Source organism: Protopterus annectens, chromosome 4.part0, assembly GCF_019279795.1.
Source record: "Protopterus annectens isolate FY-2018-M chromosome 4.part0, PAN1.0, whole genome shotgun sequence".
NCBI lineage: Eukaryota > Metazoa > Chordata > Ceratodontiformes > Protopteridae > Protopterus > Protopterus annectens.
In genome coordinates this window covers 1,107,949,218-1,107,962,787 of record NC_056733.1, presented here as the reverse complement: position 1 = coordinate 1,107,962,787, position 13,570 = coordinate 1,107,949,218, and the positions used below count along the sequence as shown (strand labels likewise).

Genomic DNA, 13,570 nt, shown 5'->3' with positions numbered 1-13,570 from the left:
ACTTTCAGGAACATGGAGCCACAGTGCTGCTAAATAAATGCAAGTACTCTCAAAGGTTAAATATATTCTAAAAAAACAGCCACAATGAAAGGTTTAGATATATTTAATAATAAATAAAAAAAATAACAATACTGAATATCTATTTGCAATAGACACCAGCGTTTCAATCACAGGAAATAGATAAAAAAAAACACAGATGGAAAGACTCAGATACAGAAAGAAAGCAACATTTAGCTAATCTCCCTGTATATTTTTTTAACTCACTGAAGAATTACTGTTCCCTAGTTACTTACTAAAGCAAGTGTCTTGTCAGGTCCAAAAAGAGAGTGCTCTCCTCACATCTCTCACTAGTGTTCAAATGCAGTTTCAGTGCTGGCTACAGAATGACATCACATCTGGTCACCTGACTCTGTGGTTCCCACACTACCCTCTCACTAGAAACTGAGTCAGAATCTGGCACTGCACACACATAGAACTTTAGCTAAGGTTTATTACAGCACCTGGAAACTATAAAACAATTCCAACACTTCTACCCTTCTTGCAGAAACTAATAAACCATTCTCTGGCACCCTAGGGTAGCAATTAGTTCACCACTGAAGACAACAGAGCAGGATCTAAGCCCAGGCTTTTCACAGACATAGCGTCACTGGCTTCATTCAAACCTGTGAGATAAAATCTTTATGGCCTAAACCAAGTCATTTAATTTCAGGCTATTTTCTTAAGGTTAGCTGGGCTGAGCTTAACCCCTTCACTTCTAGTATCCTCTGTTAAAATATATACATTTCATCAGTTACAACAACGCAGTCTGACATAAATGTATTTTTCGTTTCTGTCCAACAGGACCCACTGTTGATACGTTTTAATACAAGCATCTGCAAAAATCAGTTTGATATTCAAATGACATATAATTCTTTGCAAAAACTCCTGCTAGCCATGCTGCCATATGTTACACATGCACTGCTTTACTTCCCCTAGTACAGTTGGCACTACCTCACATAAAGCCTCTAAATCACTAGTTTTGCTTATTTTATTTTTAATCTTTCTCCCATTTCACACCTGATGAAAGCTAACCTTTAGCTTAACCCTATCCCCAGCCATCTTCCAATGAGCGACTCTTTCTACCTCTGTTACAGGTAGTGTTAATATGCCCCTTTTGTCAGGATGGCTTCCTGACTTTTGAGGTGACAGATTCTCCTGGTTGATTGATCCTAGGGCTAGGGAGAGAAAGTGTGTATGGAATAATATGAACTTATGCTAGGAGCCACCATTTTATAGTTACCAGTCATAGTAAGAGAGGCAGCAATATGCAGTGGCAACGTGATCCATGCATCCACACATGATGTGCTTTGATGTCTTGTTACTTTTTACAGGTTGAGGTTTTATGAGCTCTCTAGTCCCCCATCTGAGGTTACACAGGCCACAGTGAACTCCACCTCACCCTCAGCATAAGAGAACTGACTTCTGCACACTTCATATTTTCATCCTGGTGACCCTTCTGGACCCATTCTTTAACTCAGGCTACCAGCAACAAAGTGTCCATCTTATTTCTATACTGGTGAGCTCCACCCCACCTTCAGCATAAGTGACCCAAGTTCTGCATACTACACCTTTTCACACCGGTGACCCTTCTGTGTCCATTATTAAACTCGGGTTACCAGTATCAAAATATCCATCTTAGTTCAGTGCTAGCGGACATGTCAAAGCACCCATTTATTGTTGAGAAAATGACTTCAAACATTTAGGAAAGCTACCTTCACCTTTTATTTTTATCTTGTGTATTTTCTGCATTTCTTTGGGAATGGGAAGGGGCCTGTAAATCCACCATGGAGAGGAATTTTGTGCTCAGTTCTTGGACTCCTAGGGAAAAGGTGAAACCCATCCGGTTGAAAGCACTCTGGCAGGTTAAGCACTGAATCCCCTGTTGGTGTCTCTCTGCTTTAAGCAACAGAGTGAATGCCAGAAGTTTGTACTGATATGCAGATTCTGTGTAAGATGCTGCAAAAATGTCACTAAGCAGATATGTTATCCCCATGCTTGCTAGGATGATTGATATCCTGCCATATACTGCTACATGCCTAAGAGACGGGACCTTATTCGCTTGTCTTTTCAGAGTTACCAGTGACTTTTGTAATTACTAATAATCACTATTAACCTATTTTAGTCATCCCTAATTTTGGGCCCCAGGTATATGTGACACTGTCACAAACTCCAAGAAAAATTCAGTGCATTTTTGTGTGTTTTTTTACACATAAGAGTCATTAGTCATATTTTTGGGGTTGCCTGGATGCAGTCTTGTCTTTATGGGCATTTAATCTGACTTGGTTCATTTTTAACCTGAGATATTTTCGTCTTAAAGTTTGTGTTTTTTGTTTTTTCAGGTTAACCAACTACAAAAGCTGTCTGGTAGTCAAGGAGAAGCATGCAATCTGGAGAAAGAGGCCAGAAAGTGGGCCAGTAGAAGTGCCAAAGATTTTAAGATCAAAGCTCATGCAGAAAGGGTGAGTGTCCTTTGTATGTCCCTACATTTTTGCAGTCATTTGCTTTAGTAGCCATATTTTCAAGATATTTGCATAAATGCATAAAGAAAACAAAAAGCCAATGGTTAACCACTAACTGCATTGACCTTATGAAACAGAGATACAGCATGGGATAAATGGAAACATAACAGAACCCAGAAAAATCTCCAAGACTTTAAAATACTATGCAGCAAAGCAACCAAACTAGTGGTTAAATGTAAGGAAACCTACTACTTGAACCTCCAGCTACAACACAAACGCATACACCCAAAATTTTTGGCACTCTATAACTACCCTCCTGAACCAAGGAGCTAATAGAGATCACTCCCCTTTACCCAATGCTCTCTCCAGCACAAATAACAGAATTCAACAACTACTTCATAAAATCCATTTCAGACCTCCTCACCTCCAAAACTAAATCAGGACACTCCCACCCAAATCTACACACTAACCAGAAAAATACACCACCACCTACAACAGACCAAGCCCATAACTATGCCAGTAACCAACAAAATAACCTCAACACTACTTTCTCCTTACAGCCCATACCCACCTGTACAATAAAAAGCTACTACTCAAGCTGAAACCCTGCTCTGTATCAGCTGACAACCTCCCACATCAATATCTAAAACTTGCTGCTGACTCAGTTGCATGTCCAGTCAGCATCCTTATAAACAGATCAGTCTCAGAAGGCACAGTCTCTACAATATAGAAAATGTCACACATACCTCCAGTATATAAGGGAGTACACTTCGTGGAAATATCTAATTTCTGCCCAATATCAGTCTTATCCCCGTTATCCAAAATCATGGAAAGGTGTATTCACCAACAATTAATGAAATATCTACTCTAAAACAACCTGCTCACTCAAACTCAGCAAGCCAGGACATATCATAGCACATCCACTGCACTATTATCCTTCACAAACACAATCAACAAGGCCAGGGACAATGGATACCTAGTTTCTGCCGTATTTCTGGACCTCTGAAAAGCCTTTGAGGCAGTTTCACACACTGCTACTAGACCCACTAACCAAACTATGATGCTCCACTTCCACACTTCAGTGGTTCCAAAGCTTACCTACATGATTGGAAGCAAGCTGTCAAATGGTCTAACCAACTCTTCACCTCCCTTCAAAACCCTAAAGTCTGCCAAAGTTCCATCTTAAGACCCCTACTGTTTAACACATTCACCAATAATCTACACACCTCCTCTTCCCCAGAAACATTAATTCAGTATGTAGATGACTCTACCTCAATCTGTACCTCTCATATCTTCTAGAACTGCTAATCAAAACTCAGCAATCTTTCACATCAGCTGACTCATGGCTCACAAAGTCCCAACTCTTTCTAAATCCCCACAAAAAACAAAACCAAAAATCTGAAGTAGGGACTTGATTTGTCAGCAACCTGTGGGTCTTGGATCCGATATCGGATCCGAGCCGGCAACTTGTTTCATAGCTAATGGATCCGAGCTCCTAGCTCCTCCCCTCACCCATAATCCCCTGCCAACCCTCCATGACCTCAGATCTAGTTTGCCGCGCTTGTGAGTAGCTGGATTTTCGAGCTCTTAGCGAGTATTTCAGATAAGTGTATTTTTTCTTCCACTTTCCCTGTCGTTAGCTTAAAAAAAGTGTGTAAGAGTCAGGTTCCCTGTATTTTTATATCTTTTATATAGTTTTTTCCCTCCCTTTGCTGGCCGTTAGTGAGTGTGTGTGTGTGTGTGTGTGTTTGTGTTTTGGGGCCTGTGTGTCTGTGTAGTCCTTGTTTTTTCCTCGAGTATGGCTGAGGCCCCAAAAGCCATTTTTCAAAATGTACCGAGTGTGGCCATAAGCTCTCCCCGGCTGATGGCCACACTCGGTGCGTTCGGTGCCTTGGGGTTGAACACCTCTCCTCAGGCTGTACCATTTGTGCAGCATTTAACCCCAGGGCACTGAAAGAGCGGAGGTCGAAGCTGGTCCTGGTGGGACTTTTGCCCCCGGACTCGCCTTTGGCCCCTGCTCCTCCCGTGGCACTACCACAGCCTGTGGTGATAGCCACTCCTGCCCCCCTTCCTTCGGCCGGGACTCAAACTCCCGCTAAAGTGCCGGAGGACAGGGAGGCCAGGAGGGAGAAGCACCACAAGCGGCGGGCCGAGGCCTCCGCTTCGGCCCTGCCGGCTAAGCGGGCTTCTCCCTACACAGCTTCTAAGTCTCCTCTCCCTCGGCTCAGATCTTCTTGTTTCTCCCCAGGACCCGAGGAGGAGGCCCGATCTCCATCGAGGCGGCATTCCAGGCCTGCCTCGGTGGCCTCATCGAGATCGACTTACAGTATGTCAGATGCAGACTTGGACCGGATGATGCGAAGGTTCATTCAGGCCCAGCTGCAGATGGGAGTGCTCTTGCCTCCCCCCCCCCTTCGGGGGGGAGCTCGACACCCTTTTTTGCTCCAATTGCTCCTTCTCCGACCCGCTACCCGGGTTCGGAGCAGGGCAGCGTTGGAGCCGGGGGTGGGTCGGCGCCGACAGTACTTGGTACTTCGGATCGACCCTGCCCTCGAATCTGTGGGATCCGACCTCTCGGATCCATGGGCCGAGCTTCGGATCCGAGGGATTCAGTGTGCCTTCGGCTCCATCCAGGTCAGAGCACACTGGTCCTTCGGATCCGACGGTCTCGGCGCCGGCCCCGATCCCTTCATCGGATCCGAGTCGGCTCTCGAAGCCCAGGGAGAGTGGTTCCCCCTCGGCCTTCGATGTAGTGGAGAGGGCTCTGTCGAGAGCATCCGGACCCCCGGCCATTGTCTCGGCTCCACCCTGCACTCCCTCTCTGCTGGGCCAGGCTTCCATCACCCGGCCACAGGGACAGCCTGCTTCGATGTCCCAGGTTGTTCCATTGGAACAGGATGTTGCTGACGAGACCTCCTCGGACAGCCCCCCCCAAGGAAGTGCCTCGCAAGCACAAGTGCAAGAGGAGGCATGTGGACTCCCCTGAGTCCTTAACCGAGGACATGGACTTGGATGAAGGGGAAGGCTCCCCAAGATCACCCCCTGAGGATGTCTCCTTTGGAGACATCATGGAAATGCTTAGGATCAGAGGTGGGTGGTCTGCCCCCAAGGCTTCCTCCGACGAGTCCGTGTTTCTGGGGGCATTCGAAGCAGGCCTGTCTACCTCTTGGGTGTCCCCTCCAGCCAACCCCCTGGTGGACCTTATTACCACCAGGGCGTGGAAGGACCCGGACACTGTGGAGCCAGTCCCTAAACACCTGGACATGATACTGAGCCCCCCCGCAGACCGGTCCCACTGGAGCAAGGGTCCACCCGTAGATGCCATGTTGATGGCGGCAGCCACAAAGAGGGAACTAGCTCAGGAGAGCCCCTCAGTCCATCCACCGAGCAAGGAGTCCCGCTCGATGGATCACTTAGGGAAGCGAGTTTTTAGTTCAGCGACCTTTTCGGTAAGGTCCCTGAACTATATGGCACATGTCATCAGGATGCAGCGAGATCTTATCAAAGAATACGCTGCCTCCCCCCCTGAGTTCATGTTGGCGGAGGACAAACAGTTGTACTCCACCCGAATGGCCACTCTGAGATCCATTTCGAACACCTCTATGCGGCTATTGTCCCACGCCACCGAGGGAGCCGCTAGAGCTAGCAGAACGGGCCTAGTCATGAGACGTCAGGCCTGGCTCCAGCATTGTGACTTTGCGGAGCCCTTTAAAGCATCCTTTGCGAACGCCCCTTTCGATGGTTCTACCCTGTTTGGCAAAACGGTTTGCGAGACGCTAGTCCAGAGCAAGAAGGACGGGAAGACGTTCTCTGCTCCCCAGCGGTCCTTTTTGAAGAACCAAAAGGGTCAGAAGAAGATGTGGTTCCGGAAATCGCAACATTCCCAACCTGCTCCGGACAACCAGTCCTTCCGTGGCAGAGGAGGACAGGGAGGATGCCGCCCCAGGGGCAGAGGGGCTCCGAGGAACTTTGGGTCCAGAGAATCCTTCTCTGACCGGCCCACGCAGCAGCCCTGAAGGGTTGCCTGGCTGCTCCACTCTGGAGGCAGTCGGGGGGTGCTTCTTGGAGCACCTAGCAGCATGGGAGTCCATCACGTCAGACCGCTGGGTGCTTCAAATTATATCCAGAGGGTACAAAATTCCAATGCTTCATGTCCCCAAAATTAGGAACCTCCCTGATGTACCACCTGATCAGAGGGCATTCGAAGCAGGCCCGTCTACCTCTTGCCGCAGAAATCCAGCAGCTGCTAGAAAAAAGAGCCATCCAGCCCGTCCCCCAAGACCAGCTCGGATTAGGGTTCTACTCCATGTTCTTTCTGGTGCCAAAAAAGATGGAGGACTTGAGACCATTCTAGACCTTTCCCATTTGAACCTGTCGGTAACCAAGGAAAAATTCCGAATGGTCACTCTTCAATCTATTCTCCCCCTCCTATGGGAGAACGATTGGATGTGCTCTATAGACCTCAAGGATGTGTACTACCACATTCTAATGGACAGACGATCCAGGAGGTTTCTCCGCTTCCAGCTGGGAGCCAGTCACTACCAGTTCAGGGTCCTTCCCTTTGGCCTCACCACAGCCCCCAGGGTGTTCACCAAGGTGTTAGCAGTGATAGTGGCCCACCTGAGACTCCAGGGAATGCAGGTCTTCCCGTACCTGGACGACTGGCTCCTGACCGCCCCAACAATGCATCTACTTTGCTCAGCCAGAGATTACTTTCTCCACCTAGCCCCCCCAATTAGGCATCATGATCAATGCGGACAAATCTTTCCTTGCTCCGACACAAGTCATAGAACTTATAGGAGCCAGAATAGACACCAGAGATATACGAGCCTTCCTGACTTCAGAACGACTACGGAATTTGCAACTTCATGTGTGGGCCATCCTCCAGTCAGAAGCCCCACCGGCAGAATTGGTCCTGAGGGCGCTGGGCCCCATGGTGGCAGCGATAACGCTCCTTCCATGCACCTGCCTGAACATGAGGGTACTGCAGTGGACCCTTCTAGTGCAATGGTCCTTTCAGTCTTTTCCTCTCCATCACCGCATCGCTATCAGCAAGGCTTGCAGGAGGGCCCTGTTATGGTGGCTTCATGCTCCAGATCTCCATACGGGCCGACCCTTCTGCACTCCGCCCCCTCTCGCCACTGTGACCACGGACGCCTCCCGCCTTGGGTGGGGGGGCATTATTCAGGCAGGACAGTCCAAGGCATGTGGAACGATACAGAGACCTCCCTGCATATCAACGTTCTGGAGATGAGAGCGGTGCTGTACGTGTTGCAAGCACTTCAGAATCTCCTCCCCGTAGGAACTATTGCAATTCAGTCGGACAACATGTCTGTTGTCTGGTACATCAACAAACAGGGGGGAACCAGGTCTTACCTCTATGCCGCGAAGCCATGAGAGTGTGGGAATGGGCGATTTCCACCAACTGCTTTCTGATTGCAATGCACATTCCGGGGCGGGCCAACATCCTAGCGGACAAACTCAGCCGCACCATTCTTTCCCCTTACGAGTGGTCTCTCAACCCACTAGTAGTGAAGCAGATATTCGCAATATGGGGGCAACCCTGCTGCGATCTCTTTGCCTCTCCCTCAAACACCAAATGCAACAATTTCTTCGCTCTGATTCCCCCTCCAGGGGAAACTCCAAGAGACGCTCTGGTGCATGCTTGGCCGCCCGGTCTACTTTATGCCTATCCTCTTCTACCCCTGATGCTACAGCTCTTACAGAAAGCCTCGCGGTTGGGGAGCAGGATGATCCTCATTGCCCCATTCTGGCCTCGGCAAACTTGGTTCCCTTACCTGTGGTCTCACCTAGTGAATCCCCCCTGGATTCTTGATCCCAGTCCGGATCTAATCTATCATCCGTCGGGTTTGTCGACCCCAAATCTGGACAGTCTGAAGCTGACAGCTTGGTTGCTCCAGTTCCACTCATACTTAGGACTCCCGGTATCTCTTCACCAGTCAAAGCCATCCTCGTGGCAGTGCATAAACCTTCCACCAGGAAAGTGTACCGCAGTAAATGGAAATGTTTTTCCGTCTGGGCGGAGCATCATAATCTAGATCCCTTTACGGCCCCTCTTCCATCCATACTAGACTTCCTAACCGGACTTTTTCAGGAAGGCACTAGTTGCTCAACCGTCTAAGTACAATTGGCGGCCATCTCCCATTACCATGTGGGACATGACACAGGGCCCTTGATGTCGGCCAAATTGTGTAAAACCTTTCTCAAGGGTACTTCTCTGCTCAGACCCCCTGTCAAAGAAGCCGTACCCCCTTTGGATCTTTCACTAGTTCTTCAAGCCCTAACTGCTCCCCCATGTGAGCCTGCCACTTCAGTGGATCTCAAATACTTGTCCTGGAAAACAGCATTCCTTCTGGCCATTACTTCAGTGAAAAGAGTTTTGGAACTTCAAGCCCTTTCTGTGAAGCCTCCTTACTTGATTTTTCATCCGGACAGAGTGTACCTCAGGACCAATCCTCCTTCCTTCCCAAAATAGCATCAGAAACCAATATAAATCAATCCATAAATCTACCGGTCTTCTTTCCTAAATATCAGAATAAAGGAGAGTACAAGCTGCACTCATTAGATGTTCATAGGCAGCTATGTTTTTATACTCATAGGACTGCTGGTCACAGGCAATCCGACTAGCTGTTCATTTCCTTTGCCAAATTCAATTTGGGGAAAGCAGTCTCAAAAATCTCCTTGTCACGCTGGATTTTCCAATGTATTCTTTTAGCGTACCAAGCTTCTGGGAGACCCGCACCTGGAGGAGTTCACGCACATTCCACTCGTTCCATCTCTACTTCTGCTGCCTTCAAATCTAGAGTTCCATTGGATGATATTTGTTCGGCAGCCACTTGGGCCTCATCTCATACCTTTATTAACCACTACAAACTGGACGTAATTTCTAGAGGGAGAGCATCCTTTGGCTCTGCGGTGCTTCGCAATATCCTTCCATGATGGCCACCCAAGATTCAGGTAGCTGGGGACTCTGTCCCACAGGTTGCTGACAAATGAAGTCCCTACTTCAGATTAAGAAGTTATGTACTCACCATAACGTTCCATCTGAGTAGGTGGCTTCATTTGTCTGCAACCATCCCCCCCTCCTTCCCCCTGGCCTTCAAAATGGATCTATGTAGATTGTTTATTGGAATACCCTTTTTGGGTATCTATAGAGGGGCAAACTTGATCTGAGGTCATGGAGGGTTGGCAGGGGATTATGGGTGAGGGGAGGAGCTAGGAGCTCGGATCCATTAGCTATGAAACAAGTTGCCGGCTCGGATCCGATATCTGATCCAAGACCCACAGGTTGCAGACAAATGAAGCCACCTACTCAGATGGAACGTTATGGTGAGTACATAACTTCTTATTATAGTCTTTCACCCCAAAAACACCACCCTCAGGCCAGACCAACTTAATATTCTCGCAGCCGACAAAACCATCTTAGAAAATGTATAAGAAACTAAACTCCTAGGTGGTGGTATCGATTACAAACTCAACTTTGACCTTCATGTCCAGCAAAACATCACGAAGGCACATATAAAACTAGGACTCCTCTAAAGAAACAGAGGTGGTTTCTTACCACTTCCACTAAGATCACCCTGGCTAAAACGTTCCTCCTCCCTTCCCTATTCTATAGTTCCTGTACGCTAAGCAGTCTACAAAAACTCCACTAAGACCAAAATGGAACAATGCTACAAGTATCAAAGTTTGCAGCAAACTCCAACTGCTGTACACATCACTTCATACCACTAAAAGAACTAAATTGGCAGGAACTGGCAAACAAGCTTACTTATACACACCTTACTGCAATCCACAAACTCTTCTATAGGCCCCCCACTGCCTGCTCTGACCTAGTTAAACTAATCCAATATTACAAACCATACAGAACACTCAGATCCAAAGACAAAAATGTTCTCGAAACCTACAAACCTTCCAGAAACCAAGGAAAATCACTTTACTCATACACTATCATCAAGTTATGGCACACCTTCCCACCTAATATTAGGTTAACGCCTAGCCTACCTTACTTTAAAGTTACCTAAAAGAACATCTAAATAGATCATTGTTATGCACATGCATTCCTCCAGGTTAATCTAATTATTTCCCTCCATACACCTCCTCTTATTACACTAACCTCCCCATCCTATACTAATCTACTAACTGTCACATTACACCTTGTAAACTATGCACCTTTCTGTTTCTAGCATTTTACTCATTTTCCAGAGGACTAATATTTTGATTAGCCCACTCCAATCTGTGTCATGAATATAAAGTGTAAATATTCTACTATTACTACAAAAGTAACCCCAATTGCCTGCCTGTAATTCATCCATTAGTGTATTCCTGTGTATGTAACCTATTGTATAATATGTGTAACAAAGTTGTAAATGTGGAGCTGTGTATAATATGTGTAACAAAGTTTTATATGTGCAGCATTTCTTCCAGGGCCTCCGCTGAAAACGGGTTATGTAACCCATTCGGACTATCCTGGTAAACAAATGTAAAATAAATAAAATAAATTTGTTCTTGTATTTGACTATGTTTTTTATATGCATTAAACACTGTTGTGTTTGTAAGGGGTCATTTGCATATGTCCCATGAGCCTCCACTACAGGATGTTTAAGGTATCATACAGTGAAGACTCTAACACGGTTTTCTTGCAGTTTGTAGTGAATGGTCTGTGTATGTGTGTGTGTGTGTGTGTGTGTGTGTGTGTGTATATATATATATATATATATATATATATATATATATATATATAAATAAATATATATATATATATATATATATATATATATATATATATCTATATATATATATATATAGAGAGAGAGAGAGAGAGAGATATATGGGTCTACTACAGTAAACCGACAGCTCACAAGACCGACAACAAGATCACAGACACCACAAGAATGAAAGTGCAAAAACACGAAAGTTCACATGCCCGACAAAGCACAATCCCGACAGTTAACCAAACAAAATAAATTTGCTGTTCCGAAAAACACACAGACAACACAAGCACACCAAAAACCTTATAAACCTACACTAAACCTTACATAAACAACTATCTATGCACTAACCTTAACCCTAACCCTAAGGTTTGTCACTATCGCACACTTACCTTACCTGCACCCTAACCCTAAAGTCCGTCACTATCACACACTTACACCCGCACCCTAACATCCATCCCTATCACACACTTACACAGTCGTGCTCAAATGCAAGCACACATGTTTTACCTGTCGGTGTTTTCGGCGTCAGGATTTCAACTTGTCAGGTATTTGCTTTGTCGATCTTCTGGTGTCGGTCATCTCGTTTCGTTGTTTTGGCTTGTCGGTCTTATCAGGTAGACCTATATATATATATATATATATATATATATATATATATATATATATATGTATACACACATGCATACTAGGCTATTGGCCCTAGCACCTATATAAGCCTAGCCAAACGGTACCCTGGCTTGTGCCACCTAAGAAAATTATTTTCCTGTGCCCCTGTCGAGCAGAGCCACAGAAGTGATCCCCGGGGTGAATTTCTTATCTCCCATCCAATCATCAAGACTTTTCTTGAAGAGTGCTAATGAGGAGCTTTGTTTGATATAGATAGGTAGTTTGTTCCAGAGTATGTGAAGTCTCTGGGACAGGAATCTATCCATCCAGCATGTTCTCTTTATTGTGGTGACAAGGTTTAGGTCCCTAGAGCGTGTAGCTCGGAGGGATTGGGATTTCTTTAAGTGGAGCATGTCCAACACCTCTGGTTTTGACATAGCTTTGTATATTAGGCAGAGATCACCTCTGAGTAGGCGATATGCAATGGAGTAAAGCTGGAGTTTTTAGAGACGGTCTGCGTAGGGCATCTGTGTGAGGCAGATAATCCTGTTTGTGAGGTATTTCTGCGGTCTTTCCAGTTGTTGTAGATGTCTTGTGAGGTACATACCAAAAGGGGCGTTGTACTCTATAATGGGTCTAATGAATGATGAGTACAGGGGAACAATGACCTCTTGTTTCCTGGATGAGAAACCTTTTGTGATGAGGTGTGCCATGTAGACGGATTTCCTAACTACTGTGGGGATGTGATTATCAAAGGAGAGACTACTGACCACCTGTGTCCCAAGGTCTCTTATCACACTTTTAGTGTTAAGTAGACTACTGCCTATGTGGTAGTTCATGGGTACAGAGTTTTTACCAAAAGGGATGACAATGCACTTTTTGGCATTGAGCTTGAGGCCATGGCTTTGACACCAGGCATCTGTCTCAGTGAGGCCCTTTTGTAGGATGTCCACATCGTTAGGAATTTTGATTATGGCTCCTAGTTTGCAGTCATCTGCGAACTTTGTTAGCCAAAGACCTTCTGTGTTAGTCTGTACTTCAGAGAAGTAGATACCAAACACGAGAGGACCCAGGACTGAACCCTGTGGTACTCCACTTGTCACTGGTCTGAAGTTGGATTTAGAGTTTGCTACTTTCACAGTGTGGGTTCTGTCAGTGAGCCAGTTGGCAACCCATCTGGTGACATAGGGATTTATACCTAGTTTAGTGAGTTTATCTAGAATTCCAGAGTGGGGGATGGTGTCGAAACCCTTGGCGCGATCTAGATAGGCTGTGTGAACCACCTTACCCTCATCTACGGCTTTGCTGACCACTTCAAAGAAGTCTGTCAGGTTTAGAAGACATGATCTGCCTTTTGCAAACCTGAACTGGGTAGGGTCCAGAGTTTGGAGATTACCAATGTCATTGTTTATAAGCTCCATGATGATACGTTCCATAGCCTTGCAGACCAGGCTCGTCAGGCTAACGGGGAGGTAGTTCCTGGGGTCTGTGGTGGCTCCCCTTTTGTGGAGTGGGATAACCGTTGCTGTGCACCATTCAATGGGCACAAAGCCTGAGGTGAGGCTAAGACTGAAGATGGTACTTAGGTGATGTGCCAGTTCATTATGCAATTCATGTAGAACGCAGCCTAAGATGTTGTCAGGTCCCATGGATGCTGTGTTCTTGGCTTTGGAGAGTGTGTTTTTTACCTGTGCAGCTGTGATTACAGGAACTTTGCATTCTTCCAGTATA

The 13,570-nt window shown here is 46.2% G+C and overlaps 1 protein-coding gene across 1 annotated transcript in view; it reads left to right on the top strand.

The window, feature by feature from the left end:
* LOC122799790 (F-BAR and double SH3 domains protein 2-like) overlaps positions 1-13,570 on the top strand; it is a 1,119,909-nt gene that overhangs the window by 743,214 nt on the left and 363,125 nt on the right. Inside the window, exon 7 of the mRNA XM_044069087.1 lies at positions 2,379-2,498. Coding sequence (XP_043925022.1) covers positions 2,379-2,498 — 120 coding nt within the window. The remainder of the gene's footprint in view (positions 1-2,378; positions 2,499-13,570) is intronic.